Raw genomic sequence first — 18,187 nt, 5'->3', positions numbered from 1 at the left:
GCCAATGCTACAGGCCTTGGCCTTTTCCTTCTTCTCTGTCTCTTTCGGAAACTGAGCTCCCAAATCTGGTGATTTTTTAGGCAACTCTGCATTGATCATTCCTGAGCCTTTGTTTAACAATAGTCAAGTTTTCTTATTTTGCTTAGTCTAAGGGAAAATTCAATTGCATTAAAAATGTTCTACTTATGGGGCACCCAGGTGGCTCAGCCAGTTAAGCATTCAGCTCTTGATTTCCACTCAGGTCAAGATCTCCAGGTTGGTGAGATCAAGTTCTGCACTGGGGTTCTCCTCACTGAAAGTGAGCAGACTGCTTGGGATTCTCAGTCTCTCTTTGCCCCTTCTTTGCTCATGCTCTTTCTCTCTCAAAATAAATAAACTTAAAAACAAACAACAAACAAAAGTTCTACTTTTCACAGTGGGTGGGTCTTTCAGTTAATTTAGAATGAAAAGACGTGTATATGTCAGCATTGTGTTGTGTGTGTGTGTGTGTGTGTGTGTGTGTGTGTACGTGTATTTGGTTACTTTCCACACATGGTTATGTGTGTTTGTACTGTGTGTAAGTTCCCTGTATGTGTAAGTTCTTTCTTCTCCTGCTTCCACAGATGTATAATTTTTCTAGTTCCAAAAACAAAACAAAAACTGGAAAATCTTACCCTGGTATACTTTCCTGAATTATAAAATGTATGCCATAGAAATGAGGTCTTTTTTTGTTGTTGTTGTTAAGGCATTTTTTTTTTTCAGTAAGTTTTCTTTATATTGAAAAAGCTGTTGAGATAATTTATTTAATACTTTGTCTTGATCAGAATTTGGGAGGATAATTGTATTAGTAAAATGGGATTTGTTTTCCATCCTTCTCCTACTCCTTTCTCCCTCTTCCTGTTTTTTAAGGTTTATTTAAGAGAGAGTGCAAATGTATGCACAAGTGGGGGAGGGGCAGAGAGAATCCCAAGCAGGCTCCATGATATCATTGCTCTCTTCCTAAATTTTAATAGGTAGCCTTTCTCATATGTGGTTCAGTTTCTGTCTATTAAAGGTATTCTTTCTTGTTTTGAAGGGAATTTAACTTTGTTCTTTGGTTTCTCTTGATTAAAACCCCGAGACTATATCCTTAGCATGATAGAAAAATTGCATAACAATTATCATTAGAGCAATGAAGAAAAAACAGTATCCAGAGTTCATTAAATCAAGTTATTTCTATTGTTGTTAAGAGCTGAGAAATGAAAAACTTTCAGAACACAGGATGAAACCCTGAACAGCATGGATATTAATGAGACAGCTATAAAACTCAAAAATGGGCTGTTAGTATTATCCACACAAAATTAACCTCAGGATAAACATCTTAGCACATGAAAATTTTGGAAGAGAACCAATGGAAAGGGGCCTCAGGGATATCTCACAGATAGAAATTGTGCAGTAAAATGCGAGCAAGTTCCAATCTCCTAATCATCTCTGCTGTCAAGTCTTACTACATTAATTCTTATCCAATGGCCAATTTCTATTTGGGATAATTTCTAACAGACTAGAGGAGGAGGTAGGTAGAGAAGGGGGTTTGGTGATCTTTACTTTCAATTGCCGGGAATGTCTGTACCATCACTGAGGTAGAACAGCATTTGATCCACTTCTTGGATCTCTTTAGAGAGAGTCACAGTCAAAAGAAAGTTTAGCACATTGCATAAAATGATCATTAAGAGGAGAATCAACCGCATTCTTTATCTCATAAAACTGTTGTGTGAATCTTACACAGTGGGCCTACTTTACTACCTTTGACATATAAGCAATTAGATGCTCAAAAGGAATTTAGAATTCTTAGCTGAAAGAGAACTAAGAATTTAAGGTTTTGAAAGTGTTTTTTTTCCCCCAAGTTCTAACTCTGGGCCTTTTCCCAAATTTATACCATATCTCTTGAAGGATTTTTATTATTAGAATTTTTAGAGAAAAGTAGTAAAAAGCCTGAAAATGTACCTTCTGGCTAAGTTTCCACCTTTTAGTAGATGTCTGACATGTGACACATTACCTACCACCTCTAATTACAATATCTGCCCTATTATACTCATAGGGCAGAATAAAATACAGGTGTTGTAAACTGTAAGATACACAGATGAGTTTTTATAATAATATCCACATATATGAAGATATATATGTACATATATAATATATAACTTTTTATACTTTTAATTCTTTTTTAAATGAATGTATTTATTTTGAGTGAGAGCAGAGCAGGGAAGAGTGGGGTGGTGGGGTGGGTAGGGAGAGAATCCCAAGAAGGTTCTACACCATCAGTACAGAGCCTGCTGTGGGGCTCTTGAACTCAGGAACCCCGAGATCATGACCTGAGCTGCAAACAAGAGTTGGGTGCTTAACCAACCAAGCCACCCAGGTGCCCCTTATGCTTTTAATTCTTAAAGATACAGTAGATTCTGCTCAACATGTGTTCAGTTGGTATACTATATTTCATGTGATGGATTAAAAGGGAAATGATGCCAGCACACGCATCACTGTGGTCTCTACAGCTTCTCCAAAGCCATTAATATTTGCAGGTAGTCAGAGACACACTGTCCTATAATGAAAGGGAATGCCCTCAAAGTACATTAAGACTTCAATAACAACAATGAAAATCAGTAGAAGCACCTTAATTAAAGGGAAGTTATGGATGGCATAGTAGCTCTCAGAAATCACTGGGTTTCTCTATTGGGTTCTTTGATGACAACTGAGAGTTCTGATTATAGATGTTGCAAAACCAGGGACTTGAATACATGGTGAATGAAACAGAGCACACCTGGATTGGGTTTATAATTCTGATAAAAATGGTGTGTTAAAAATGGCTGGAAGACAGTGCCCTCAGAGAGGAAGTATCCATTTCCAGGTTGAAAACCTGAAAAAAGAATGATTTAAATATAGGTATATCCTTACATTTATGACCCAATATATGACCATCAAACTTTAAAAACAGAGTAAATTAGCAAGTATTTCTTATGAAAGTACTTAGTAGCTATACCTTTAAACATACAGTATACATGTATCTTTTAAATAGGTACTAGTAATCAGTATCATTCATATGAAATTATAAATCATGCCATTGATAGGAAATCATCAATATCTGTATTAACAGAGAGAGCTAAGGTGGTTGCAATATGAACGTCACAGAAGTGATTTTATGTATAGAGAAAAATCTGTCAATTTAAAAGAAACATCAAAGATAATCTGACAACTCCTACAAAATATACATATTTTCTGTAAACTAAGAACTTTCCCCTGTGTGCACCTTCTGAAGACCTCAACTTTGAGTTTGTACACTTAAATAATACAGAAATTAATGCTGACACTTAAGATGCATTATCTATAGATCATGAAAGAACAAGGTCCAATTTGTCCACAAAAAATATGAAAAGCGATGATCACCTTCTCCCCTTCCATTACATAGATTAAATGACACTGTCTATTCTTAATCATTTCATCTGCGCTACAGTGTGGGAGAATTTTCCATCTCCTTAAATGTGGAAAATCTTTAAAAGTGAGAAAAATGTAAGAAACTTAAAATTGAAGCTTTGCCCCTTATTACGTGGCAAAACAATAGTAATCCCTTTGAGGCAAGTATTAGCTGTCATCCATGTACTTCAATATATGTGTTAGTTTTGTAAGAACTTGAAACTAAGAACTGGAGAGTGAGGCAGATCTATATTTGGCATGAACAAGTGAGAGATCAAATAATGTTAGAGAAGTTTTAGAATGGATGTACCTTTACTCTTGGGAAACCAAACAAACTTACTTCTGACTATCTCACTGCTCCAAAGTATATGAATCCACAGAATAATTGATGGGTATAAAGACTTTCCAGAAAGTGAACATTTTTATTAGAATTTGGAATTTTATGAGATAGTCTGGGTGAGGATTTCTCATCTGGAATATCTAGGAACTTAATCATGATTACTATAATCATTATTTTACCCCAAAGCATTAACATGGTCTTGTTGGAAAAGATTACAATCTAGATATTATTATATATTTAAGTGGGAACAACAATAAAAGATCCTAAGAATTTAGTTGTGTTGAAGCGTCTAATGAATTCTTATTAGCATTTTTGATAATTTTCTAAACTTAATTATATAATGGGCTATGTAACCAGGAAGAATTGAGTAATGAGAAATTTTTGATCCAAAAAATAAATAAATAAAACTTCAAATCCTAATTTTGTTGTTCCCATGATCTTAGAAATAATATACATGATATATTTCAGTCATAGTTTCCTTGTGTTAAAATGAAAACAAAGATATTTATCTTTCATGGTTTCAGTAATGCTTAAAGGTGGTATCTATGCATCCTAACAATATGTCCTTTATCCAATAAACAATAAATCTTCTTATTTTAAGAAGCCCGATAATAAAAATAAAAAGAGAAACAGTGAAAAGATAACATGAAAATCAACTATTATTAAGCATTATCTAGAAAGATTATTAGAGAAATTGATCTCACATTTTTCTGAGGGAGAAACTACACCACAGAGAAATTGACTCATTCAAAGACTGAACTTAAACAATTATAACTTCTCAAATCATTTCTTTCTCCCTTTTTCTATATCTTCAGTGAACTCATTCCCAATGACTAACTCAGGGTTGACTGATTTGTTGGGTCATTCTTTCTTCCTTTTTTCACTTTCTTTTCTTTCTTTTTTCTTTCCCTCCTCCACTCTCTCTCTTTCTTTCTTTTTCTGTCCTCCCTCCCTCCTTTCTTTCTTCCTTCCTTCCTTCCCTTCCTTTCCTTTCTTTCTTCCTATTAATATTTCCTGAACACAAAGCCCCTGTCATTGTGTTACCTCGCATCCATACAAAAGGAGTCCTTATAAACACGAAGTTTACAGTTAATAGAAGAGATAGCAAAGAAAATATGTAATCTGGTGTGGCTACATGATATAATAGAGGTGAACACAGAATATGAAGAAATCACATGTTAATGTGTTAAGGAGAACGTTTCCAGTTTGTAAAAAAAAAAAAAAAATTTAAGGTACTGGAGAACTGTGTAAAAAACACAGAGGAATGATTTAGAAGCTCATATTTTCCAGAATAAAATAGTTTTTGGTTGCCTAGTTTGGTTGTTTTTATTTGGTTGTTTTTTAAATATGCAGCGACTGAATCTCTACTGAGGGTAGAGTGTCCAGGTATGGATCACACAAAGTTCACCCCAGCATCAGAGTGAAAAAGCAACTTAGAGGGGATAGAACAATAAACTACAGAAAAGGTAGTGTAGGTAGAGAGCAATGCAGCAGATTAGAATTGACTCCTCCAGGGGCATCTGGGTGGCTCAGTTGCTTAACGTCCTACTCTTGATTTCAGCTCAGGTCATGATCTCATGGTTAGTGAGATGGAGCCCTGGGTCAGGCTTCACACTGTCCGTGGAGCTGGAAGTCTCTTTTTGCCTCTCTCTTTACCCCTTCCTCTCTGTTCATGCATGTTCTCTCTCTCTCTCCCCCTCTCTCTCAAAATAAATAAACCTAAAAAAAAAAAAAAGACTCATCCAGACATGGTGTCTGCCTGTATGGGGCTTCGGAAAAAAGAGTGTGGGTTCTTGGACCATCCTACTGGTTCAAAGATGAAGGCAAGACACTGTGGTCTTATGAGCATGATACTATTCAAAACTATAAACAATATCCACTGTCTGTTGAAAGTGTGCTCATGAAAAAAAGTAATGGTGTTCTCTTGATTGTGGGACATGAGTGGCTATATTATTTCACTCACTACATCTGTATCACTTAATTATATCCTGCTATTTAATGGAATCATTATACAGAACAGAGATGACAAACAGCTCACTTCCATCTAGATGACCATGTCGCAGTACTCTGATATGCATAACACTGATTGATGAAACTCCAGATAAAAATGAATCATGCTCTCTAGTTAGAATGGCTTAGTGTGAAAACTAATAGCAGTCATGTCATTTTCTTTCTGGACATCATCCATCTATTCACTCAATATGTATTTGTGGAGTGACTCGTACTGCAAAAGCTAACCACTATGAGACATACGGCCTGTGTAAAATAAAGATTTTAATATTTATGTTTTCTTAAGAGGCTGAAATATTCTATAAGCCATTCTATGAATTCTTTCTCTCAATATCCACTTGTAGACTGTGGATTTTCCTCCAGAAGCCCTGGTCCAAAATCTAGTGGGAGTCAGAAATTTTCTAAATAGCAGATATAGACATCCTGACAAAAATTAGAGTAGACTAGAAAAGTGACAATATGATATGGTTCGAGATATATGGAGAGACTTTGGACAGAAAGCTGTGACTATAGGATGAAACAGAGATTTGGAATTGTAATAAGATACAGATGGATGGACAGGGAGGGTGAAAGAACGCTTCAGGCACGTAAGACTTTATGGATGCCCATAAATTTATTAAGATTGGAAGGAAGATGGATGAAAGAAGAAACAAAGTCACAGAGGCATGCCAGAATATGTTGCATTCTAGAAATTAATGTAATTTGTTTCATAGTCACTGCCTCCCAGTTAGACCTTTGTCATGTGGAGCATGGATAAGCTGAACATCAAAGAGTAGAAAATGGGAAGGAATAGTGATTTCTCCGCACCGAGCAAAACCCCCCGGCTTCGTACTGCTTCTCTTTGTAGAGAGAGCAAACCAAAAACCTCTGGATTGCTTCCTACCAGGGTCTAGGCATTTAGGTTCATTTTTACTTATGTATCAAATAAATATCTATAACTGTAGGCTATCTCAGTCTTTAGTTTTGCAATATTAAAAGAATGACAAATTAGTAAGTTTTTATAGGATTCTTCTGCATGTACCAGGCATTAGGAGACACACTAATCCTAAAAAAGGATTATGTATTTCAAGATGCTTGTAATCATTTTATCTTCCCACAGCCACTGGTGTAGCTTTTTGCACATAAAAGCGACATGTAAATGTGTTATACTAAATTACATATATATGAGTAGAAAATAAAATACTAAAAAAAAAGATTCAAGGTGATAAATGCTGAAATGGATATAGATGTATATAGTATGGTTATAAAGATGAATATAGACACTGGGTTCTTAAGGGCTCCCTATAATATTAAAGAGAAAGACTGGAGAAAGACAATCAAGTATCTGAAAGGAGATACAGAGTAGTGAAGAAAAAGGGTGTCATGACCCCATAGAGACCACTGTAAATGGAGTTCACTGAGATTTATCTGTAGTGGTAATGCTTCTTAGATTTTCTGTTACAGTAAAATATTCTGTTGCCATTGATTCACTTTTACTTTCTATGTCATGAAATTAGGTTTGGGTTTCAGAAATTCTGGCCACAGAGAGATCCTCAGAGGATGATTTCTTCTGAGGATCCCTAATGAAGTTTGGTAGAAAGGGAATTCCAAACTGTCAGTCTACCTTCTTCAAGACCAGTCTCCTTCCAGCTAATCTTTTTTTCCAGGATTTGCTGCAGCCTGTCTCCAGCTAATGCAGTCATCTTAGAATTTCCTAATTCCTAATCCCTAATTCCTATAGAATTTAGATTCCCATAAATCCAAGACTCACAGTCTGTTAAGTGCTAGATACAGAGTACAAAAAAACAGGTGACACCAAAATCAAATGGTCTGTTAGCTTCATTTAAATAGTAGTCACTTTATTATTGCTCACTAATTGTCTATTTAGGTAAAAAAAATACTTTTTTTTTTTTTTACAGTGGGGAGTCTACTTGTCACTGAAGATACTTTAATCTTAAGAAAAAAAAGATAGTGCCTTTAAATTATAAGCATCTGACAAAAACACTTAAAAACCACTTCAACCATTCTCACCTATGTAGGTTTCCAAGCATAAATATTTTAGAAATGATTATGCAGCTTAAAAGACCTGATCACTTTATAAAAATGAACTCAAAAATGAAAAAATCCTCAGTTGGTTTAGTAAGTCATATTCTGAAAAACTTCTGGAAATGTACCTCTGAAAACCAAGAAGTTTGGATAAAGTAAATTAACATTTGGAATAATCAGCATACACAAAAATAATTTCATTTTGGGGTTCATGGATGGCTCAGTTGGTTAAGCATCCAACTCTTGATTTTGGCTCAGGATGTGATCTTCTATTTGTGAGACAGAGTCCCAGGTCGGGCCTCATGCTCAGTGTGAAGTCTGCTTGGGATTCTCCCTCCCCCTGTCTCTCAGCACCTCCCCCAATCACACACTCTCTCAAAATAAATAAAGTTAAAAAAAAAATACCTTCCGGGCCCCTGGGTGGCTCAGTTAGGTATCTCTGACTCTTGGTTTCAACTCAGGTCATGATCTCATGTTTCCTGAGTGTGAGACCGACATTGGGCTCTGTGCTGACATCTGCTTGTGATTTGATTCTCTCTCCTTCTCTGTCTCTGCCCTTCCCTCATTCATGCTCTCTCTCCTTCTCTCTCTCTCTCAAAATAAATAGACATCATTATAAAAGCATTATTTTGTAATGATGTCTATTAAATACATTCATGGGTGCCAAATGACATATTACATATTTCTACTGATAATTAAAGTATTTCCTAAAGTTTTATTTTAATTGTGTAATATGTGAAAAATTAAATAGCTCTCAAAGACAATAATACCTACCAGATCATCTTTCTTATCCATAATTTTTAATAGTCTGACATTTTTTAAGTTTTTCATTTCCTAGTAGAGTTAACATACAGTGTTATATTAATTTTAGGTATACAATATAATTCAACAATTTTATATTATCACTCAGTGCTTATTATGCTAAATGTACTTTTTAGTTCCCTCCACCTATTTCACCCATCCCCAATATTCCCCTCGCCTCTGGTAATTGTCTATTCAATAACTATAAATAATTATAACTGTATATAGTTAAGAGTGTTTCTTGGTTTATCTATTTTTCCCTTTGTTTCTTAAATTCCACATGATTGAAATCATGGTATTTGTTCTTCTCTGATTGGCTTATTTTACTTAGCATTGCTCTCTCTAGCTCCATCCATGTTGTTACAAATGGCACTATTTCATTCTTTTCATGGCTGAACAATATTCCATTGTTTATATACACCAATCTTATTTATTCATTCATATGTTGATGGAACTTGAGCTGCTTCCATGATTTGGCTATTCTAAGTGATGCTGCAGTAAACATAGGGGTGAATAGTGCCTTTCAAATCAGTGTTTTTATATCTTACAGTAAATACTCAGTAGTATGATTATTGGATCATAGAGTAGCTCTATTTTTAATATTTTGAGGAGCTTGCATACTGCTTTCTACAATGGCTGCACCAATTTGCATTCCTACCAACAGTGAATGAGGAGGATTTCATTTTCTCTAAATCCTTGCCAACACCTGTTGCTTCCTGTGTACTTGATTTTAGCCATTCTTATACCTCATTGTGGGTTTGATTTGCACTTCCCTGATGATGAGTGATGTTGAATATCTTTTTATGTGTCTGCTGGACATCTATATGTTTGCTTTGGATGTCTGTTCAGGTCTTCTGCCCATTTTTATTTATTTTTTTTTCAGTATTCAAAATATATTAAAACTTTGTAAGTCTTTGTTTCAATAAGACATCATAAAACTAATTGTCTATATCCTAAATGTAATACACATATTTAAGATACTTAACAGTAGTTACAGTGTAAGATTTTTTAAAAAATAAACAGCATACCAAGAAAAAGGATTCCAGGTTTGAAAAATAGTTTCATCAATCTAAAATTTACATTTTTCTTGTGTATTTCCTATTTTTGTGAGCATTTAGTGTAGATCACAACTATTTACACATTCTTTTCTCCAGTGTTTCTTTTTGTAAAACTAACAAAATCTTTCAGCTTTACTGAGGAAAAGAAGAAAATCACTCGGAGACTACTATATTCCCAAAAAGATAAGGATATAAGCTAGGTGGACCTGACAATCTACAAAGTGGTACTGTGCAATAAAAGTGTGAGTTGGTCTGAGTGGAATGTTTGAATTTTAAATGCCTAAACTCAATATTCAGTCTCTAAGTCTGTGTGTATGTGTGTACATAAGTACATGCACCCCTACCCCCAATCTAGGATTCTATTCACACGCTTTCTTACTTTAAATGTACATTTTAAATTAATTTTTGCAAGCCAACCAAAGATTAGAACACTGCTATGTGCCAAATCATATTAAAGTTCACATTTTCCAAAGGCCTTCTCCCATCTTTTTTTACCAAAGTGTATTTTTTTTCTCCAAAGCATGTAATGCATACAAAATGGTATCAGGCTCACTTCTGAATATATTACCTTAATGTATAGCTAGTCATTGCCATCTAGTAAAAATGACCTTTACAAGTAAACTATCTCTCTGCCAACAGTGGCAAAACGTTGCAAAGCATCTATGTACACTACTAAATATTACACATAATAAGTCTGTCACATATGAAAGATATATGGGCCTTTATTTTTAAAATTTGTATAACAAATTTGAAGAGCCCAGGAAGCACAATGTGTTACACATCATGACATTTAGTGGAAGGAACAGACTGTATTGACAGATAATAAATAATAACATTAAATATGACATCTCACATTTCTAACAAAAATTTAATTGCCTTGAGATTAGTTGGAAGACTAAGTTCATAATTATTATTTAATCTACCTCTCTGGTTTCATCATCTACTATTTCTTGTAATATACTAACCCTCATTATAATGTCACCATTTTGATATCAATGACAATCTTCCATATGTATCTGACTCACATTTTTTTTAGTAAAGAACAAACTTACATCTCATTCTCTCCCTAGTGATTAATATTTTTAAAGGATAAGCTGAAATTTTACTCCTTTGGTGTAGTCTTGAATTTGTCTTCTTAAAATCCTTGACATATTCTGATACAACTGTTAACATATCCACAATCTACATTATTGCCTGCCATCCAAAGTGTAAGAATTTGTTTCTACATTTTTTTTTCTTTCAGTCTAAGGTTCTCACTATTCTTTTTCTTCCTTTTTCCCAGACTTCAACTGAGTACTGTGGAACACATCTTGTGATTTAAGATGAATATGATGCTATGAGAGGAAGTCAATGTAGCAAGTGAATGGTTATCTTGTTTTTGTTTTATTCATCCTAAAAATATGAATGATGAAAAATAACCTCCAATGACACACATACTTTATGTATCTTCTTGGCAAGAAGAAATCAGGACACAGTGGAATAGGTAGAGGAAAGTAAGAAGTCAGGAAAAAGATATAACTGTAAGATCAAAGAGTGAAATAAGACTCTGGAGACAGCAGTCTGAGGATGCTCTAAATAAAACTGATGCATGACTAAAAAAGAAAAGAAACAGAACAGGCAGAGGCTACAATTTGCATACTCAAGAACTATTTTCTTCTCCTTTTAATGTGGTAACGCTCAACACTGTTGCCTGCTTTACCCTCCACTACAAGTCTCAGGAAATCCAGAATGCATTCCCATTCCAGTGACAGACTAAGTGATGGATAGCCATGTGACTTGGCTCTGACCAAAGAGACATAAAAAGACAGTCTTACTTGCTTTAGCTCTTGTGTGCTGTTATATCCTCTCTTCTTAAAGTGATGAGAAATAGTTCATATCTTTCTGCACAAATTTTTAGATCTACAGTTAATGTTTGAGCAAAGGCATCTGTTCTTTGACTGTGAGAGTGCCTAATCTGAGTGGATAGCACAAAAAAAATGATAAAAATCCCCCTTCCTTGATGACTTTATTGAGCCACTAATAAATCCTGAATCAATTCTACTACTAGACTTTTCCAAATTTTAAACACTTTGTGCATTATTTATTCAAATATTTCCACTTTCTTCCCTGGGGACTCCAATTACACTTATTTTAGATAACTTCCTATTCTGCCCATTTTTAAATTGGATTAGTTTTATGAGTGCTGAGTTATATCAGTCCTTTATATATTTTGGATACTAACCCTGTATCAGATATGTTGTTTGCAAATATCTTCACCCATTCCATAGCTTCCTTTTTGGTTTTGTTGGTTTTTTCCTTTGCAGTGCTTTTTATTTTTATGTAGTCCCAATAATTTATTTTTGCTTTAATTTATTTATGCTTTTAATTTATTTTTGCTTCCCATGCTTCAGGAAACATATCTAGAAAATGTTGCTATGGTCTATGTAAAAAAAGTTACTTCATGTGTTCTTTTCTAGGATTTTTATGGTTTTGAGTCTCACATTTAGGCCCTTAATCCATTTGAGTTTATTTTTGTGTCAACTGTATGAAAGTAGTCTAGTTTCATTCTTCTTCATGTAAGTTGTCCAGTTCCCCAACACCATTTGTTGAAGAGACTATCTTTTTCCCATTGGATATTAGCTCTATTTTGTTGAAGATTAATTGACCATATAATTGTGGATTTATTTCTGTGTTTTCTATTCTATTGATCTGTCTTTTGTGCCGTTACCATACTGTTTTGATTACTATAGCTTTGTAATACAACATGAGGTCTGGAATTGTGGTGCCTCCAGCTTTGCTTTCCTTTTTCAAGATTGTTTTGGTTATTCATGGTCTTTTGTAGTTCCATACAAATTTTAGGATTTTTTATTCTAGTTTTGTGGAAATTACCAGTGGTATTTTGATAAAGATTTCATTACATCTATAGATTGCTTTGGGTAGTATAGATATTTTAATGATATTTGTTCTTTCAATCCATAAGCATGGAATATCTTTCTATTTGTGTTGTCTTCAATTTCTGTCACCAATGTTTTATATTTCTTAGGGCAAAGCTCTTTCACCTCCTTGGCTTAAGTTTTTCCTAAGAATTTTATTACTTTTGGTGTAATTGTAACTAGGAATGCTTTCTTAATGTCTTAATCTTTTGCTTCATTATTAGTGTACAAAAACACAACAGATTTCTGTAATTGATTTTTATCCAGCAACCTTACTGAATTCATTTATAAGTTCTAGTAATTTTTTGGCGGAGTTTTATGGGTTTCTACATATAGTACAATGCCATTGCAAATACTGAAGTTTTACTTCTTTACAAAATTGGATGCTTTTGATTAGTTTCTCTTGTGTGATTGCTGACTAGGATTTCCAGCACTATGCTGAATGAAAATGGTAAGAGTGGACATCCTTGTTTTGTTCATGATCTTAGGGAAAAGCTCTTAGATTTTCACCATTGACTATAATGTTAGCTGTAGGTATTTCATACATGGCTTTTATTATATTGAGGTATAATCCCTCTAATCCTATTTTTCTGAAGGTTTCTATCATGAATGGATGTTGTACTTTGTCAAATGTCTTCTGTATCTATTAAAATGATCATATGGTTTTTATCTTTTATTGATGTGATGTATCGTATTTATTGATTTGCAAATGTTGAACCACTCTTGCATCCAGGAATAAATCTCATTTGATTTTGATGATTGAGAGTGACTTTTGTAATGTATTGTTAGATTCAAATTGCTGATATTTAGTTGCAGATTTTTGCATTTGTGTTTATCAGAGATAGTGGCCTGTAGTTCTCTCTCTCTCTCTCTCTCTCTCTCTCTCTCTTTATTTTATCTGGTTTTGGTATCAGGGTAATGCAGGCCTCATAGAATAAGTCTGGAACCTTTCCTTCATCTTCTGTAGTGTGAGGGGAATAGGTATTTACTATTCCTTGAATGTTTAGTAGAATTCACCTACTAGGCCATCTGGTCTTGAATTTTTGTGTGTGGTAGGGGGGGAATTCTTTGGTTACTGATTCATTTTCATTGGTGGTAATTGGTCCATTCAAACTTCTATTGCTTTCTGCAGGTTATATGTTTCTAGGAATGTGCCCATTTCTTCTTGATTGTCCAATTTGTTGGCATGTAATTATTCAAAATATTCCTATAATCTTTTGTATTTCTGTGGTATCAGTTTTAATATCTCCTCTTTAATTTTTGGTTTTATCTAAGTATCTCTCTTTTTTAATGAATATGGCTAAAGGAGCTAGAAAAAGAACAAACAAAACCGTAAACCAGGAGAAGGAAGGAAATCAGGTTAGAACAGATCAATGAAACCATGAGCTGATTTCTTGAAAAGACCAAAAATTTCTGAAATACATTTATATAGTACACACACACACACACACACACACATATATATATATATATATATACATATATATATATATATATACACACACACTTATAAGTGTAAGTATATATATGTTTTTTTCATCTATTCAGCTTTATTACTTTCTATTACTCTGTTCTTCAGGTCACTGATCCAATTTTCCTTAATCTAGACTATTTATTACATGTGGTGTATTATTTAATTTGTTGTGTTCCTTATCACCAGTTGGTTCTTTATTTTTTTTTTATCTCATTAAGTGTTTCACTAATGGTCTCTACTCTTTTCTCAAGTCTGATGAGTATCTTTATGATCATTACTTAAAACTCTCTACTAGGCATACTACTTATCTCCATTTTGCTTTGGTCTCCTGTAATTTTTTCTTATTCTTTTACTTGTGACATATTCCGGTCTCCCTTATTCCTTCTAACTTTACGTGTAGGTTTTTGTGCGTAAGAGGAGACAGCTACATCTGCACTTGCAAGCAATGTTCTTATGAAGAAGAGGGTCTTAGTGTCCAGCTGTACAGTGTCTGCTACTCACCAGAACCTGGCGCTTCAGGCGCAAGGTCTCCTACATGTCATGTATGAACCCTGCTGTTGTGACTGAACTGCTTTATCCTCCAGTCCAGTCACGTGCAATAGCCTTGTTTGTTGTGGGCAGTGTTTACTCCCTTGTAGTGTCAGTGGAGCGGTCTGGGAATGCCTTGGGCTTGAGTGGAGTCAGACCAGACATTTGCATGTTCCCTGGTTGTCCTCTGAGACGATTTCATTGGTGGGCGAGGCATGCAGTCAGACCAGTTGTCAGCCTCCGGCCCACTGCTAGGTCTCTGACTGGTGTGTGTGTTTTATCCTTCCCTCTCCTGGCGTATGAGTCACATTGGGATGGTGCTGACTAGTATAGGGGCTGCGTTCACACTGCCAGGGCTGCAGCGCCCTGTTCAGGTTCTGGTGAAGATTGTACTGGAGAGGGTGAATCTGCCGAAGCAGAACACAAGGAGGCCAGGGACCAGCAAGCTTTGAGTGTTGCCCTTTTTCTGTAGGCGGGGCCCTGCAGCACCCAGACTGAGAGACGCTGTCTGAAGGGCTGGATCTGTGGAAGCTGATAATTTTAAATATTAAAAATGCTAGTAGCCACAATAACTTTATGGTTTCAATTTATTGAACACTACATCCAAGTGTTTATCCTCTACCAAACACTATGGTGACATGTCTCTATTATCCCAAGTTATCATCTCCAACTTATTTCTAAGGAAGCTGAAGCTTAGAAAAATTAAGCAATGTATTGGTAAATCTTTGAGCCTAGATTTGAACCCAGGCTTCCTGACTCCTTAACCAGTACCTTTATCGTACTATCCTGTCTCTAAAAAAGCTGAGTATCCCCTTTTTAACAAAAGAAATTGTCTTGTGCTAATCTCTTACAAACGAATTTCTTCTTACCAACTAAAAGTCACCCAGACTACACCTCCTATTTGATGCCAAAACAAGCCCAGGGTTGACTCAGGGCTACAGAGAGAATCTGGAACTTCTGTCTGCTTTTCCCCATATGTGATGTATCCTGGAGCCAACGGATAGGCAAGTGAGGATAATTCCTACACATCCCTCTGATAAGTGAGCCACTCCTCACAGAAGAATGTCTCGTAGTTCTTTTCCCTGAGCAACACAACCCCCCTCACACGATGAACAAAACGAACAGCTCCTTTTCCCAAAGGGAGATATGATTGAGATAGAAGATAGGGTTAAGATTTTTTGTTTATTTCATTTTAATGCCTTACATATTTTCCTCAATAAATCACACATATCGTTCAATTAGGAATTGAAAACAGGTAATGAAAGAGAAAAGGCATATAAAAGCAAATAACAACCTCCTCAGCAAGCCACCGAGAACTTTCAGGACCTTCTGGTTATTAGGGACAAAGAAGAATGGTCTGAGCATGACAAATCAGATGAGGTCAAGGCATTAACGTTAGGAATAGATACTGGAGTGTGGGAAAATATTGAGCATATTTTCTAGGTTAGCTGCTGAACATTCAGCAACCACTTGTTTCTATTAAATAATCTAAATAAATGTAGTCTATATACAAATAATGAACTGTAATCAAACTAATTTAAAAAATCATGTGCATGACACTTTATATGTTATATTTCATTTAATCTAAAAAACAGTCATAAAAGATAGGCTATATTTTAATGCTTGTTTTATATTTGGAGAAACTGAGCTTTATGTGAGATGAACTCGCTCAAGGATACAGCTAATAAATGACCAAACTGGAATTTGAAGCCAGGAGATTTGATTTCACAGACTGAATACTTATCCTCTATATTCAGTAGTCAACAAGTAATGTTATTTGCATTTCTCTTTTCCTATTAATGTTCTGACTTAATTATATACAATTTTAAGCACCATCATAGCAATATGCTGGCTGGTTTCTTAATAAGGAAAATAACTAATCTTGAGAATGAAGTGCTACATCTATATCAAGTTGTTCAACCATTACATGTTATGGGCCGCTGCGCCCAATACTATATGTCAAACTATGACCTTATAGAAAGTATAAATGAATTCAATTCCAGGTTGAAAAGAACCTGAAAGTCCGATTTTCTGAGTGGGGGAGGGGTTGCTACTGGCCATGAATCCAGGAAAGAAAACTGGCAGGAGTGATATAAGCATATGGTTTCAGCAATTAGAATAAATGTTTCCTCAATGTTGAACAAGCAGCTGATAAAGAATATAGGTCCTAGCTGTGTGACAACACAGATGCACGTTAAGGACATTATCCTAAGTGACTTAAGCCAGTTATAAACTGTCACGAACTGCAGGATTCCACTCTTGTGAAGCATCTAAAATAATCAAATTCCTAGAGGCAGCGAGTAGACTGGTGTTTGCCAGGGAGAGGGGCGTGGGGAATTGCTATTCATTGGGTATAAAGTTTCAGTCATGCAAGACGAATAAGTTCTAGAGATCCGCTAGGCAACACTGTGCCCATGGTTAACAGTACGGCGCACTTAAAATTTGTCCAGAGAATAGATCTCCTATTAAGTGGTCTTACATCAACAAAAGAAATTGCTTTTATGAATCCAGCATAACTTTGATATGACAAAAATATCACAGAGAGGGAAAACAATAGACCAATAATTATACAAAACAAAACAAAAAAGTGGAGAGGGCTTACGTAATTGCTAACCAGATATCCATATGTGTCACTATTCCCAGTGGTAACACTGAATTCAGTTTGAGAGGTAAGAAGTACAAACAAATGACACAGCCCTCCATGTGATTTAGTGGTGGTGTCCTTGACGAATTCATACCACCGACAGCTGGCCCAGTTAACTACACACATAGGACTCCTTTTGTGTTTTAATCAGAATGCTGTCATGTGAGGCATATGCAAATTGTCAAGCCTTTAGATTCCTTCATTTCAAGAACAAATAAAATACTTACATTATTAACAGAAGAGCATACTGGTTTCGGTCCGTAAACTCTTTGGGAAAGGACAACTGTAAAGGAAGTTCTTTTAAAGAAAGAGCAAAATATTAAAGATGGAGAGTCATTTACATGTAAAACTATAAGATTCAGAGAAAATTGTTCTTAAATAACATAGCATGCACAAAACTTTACCATAGTCGTCAATATGAAGCATTTTAATTTCTGACTTTACTATCTTCTTCTTCATGATAGCTTCCTTCAGCATGGAATTGCCTTCCAGTATAAAATACTCTATAAATCAAAAAAGTTAATTTAAATAACCAACTACTATGTAATTGATTGATCAGAAATCAGTGCAGCACAATAAATAATTATCCAATGATTATCATTTGGTAAGCACTGTGTTAGGCACTGGTTAAACTCTCATAATTTTTCTCCTGGCTAGATTACTACAACAGTTTTCTACCTGATCTTTCTTATTCCAGTGAAATGTTCTCCACTTGCCCTGTACTTGGAATTAACATATACTTTTTCAAAATGCAAATCTGATCATCTTCATACCCTGCTTAAGAATATTTAAAAGAATACAAAGTTATTTAGGACCCAGTAAGATGATGTTTATTATATCCAGATTCCAGTATAAAATTATTGGAAATATCAAGAAAATATTTCCCATGATGATTACAAAATTCAGTCAATAGATATAACCTAGAAATAATACAAATGATATAATAGATTGAAAATAACATTAAAATAG

At 34.9% G+C, this 18,187-nt stretch overlaps 1 protein-coding gene across 1 annotated transcript in view; it reads right to left on the bottom strand.

The window, feature by feature from the left end:
* The window catches only part of DPP10 (dipeptidyl peptidase like 10), a 617,838-nt gene that overhangs the window by 25,387 nt on the left and 574,264 nt on the right, over positions 1 to 18,187 (bottom strand). Inside the window, exons 18-19 of the mRNA XM_029933326.1 lie at positions 17,623 to 17,721; positions 17,446 to 17,515 (exon numbers count right to left, since the gene is read on the bottom strand). Of these exons, the coding sequence (XP_029789186.1) occupies positions 17,446 to 17,515; positions 17,623 to 17,721 (169 nt within the window). The remainder of the gene's footprint in view (positions 1 to 17,445; positions 17,516 to 17,622; positions 17,722 to 18,187) is intronic.

The sequence above is a fragment of the Suricata suricatta genome, chromosome 3 (genome assembly GCF_006229205.1).
Source record: "Suricata suricatta isolate VVHF042 chromosome 3, meerkat_22Aug2017_6uvM2_HiC, whole genome shotgun sequence".
Taxonomy (NCBI): Eukaryota; Metazoa; Chordata; class Mammalia; order Carnivora; family Herpestidae; genus Suricata; species Suricata suricatta.
The sequence above is the reverse complement of the archived record's forward strand: the minus strand, read 5'-3'. Positions and strand labels throughout refer to the sequence as shown.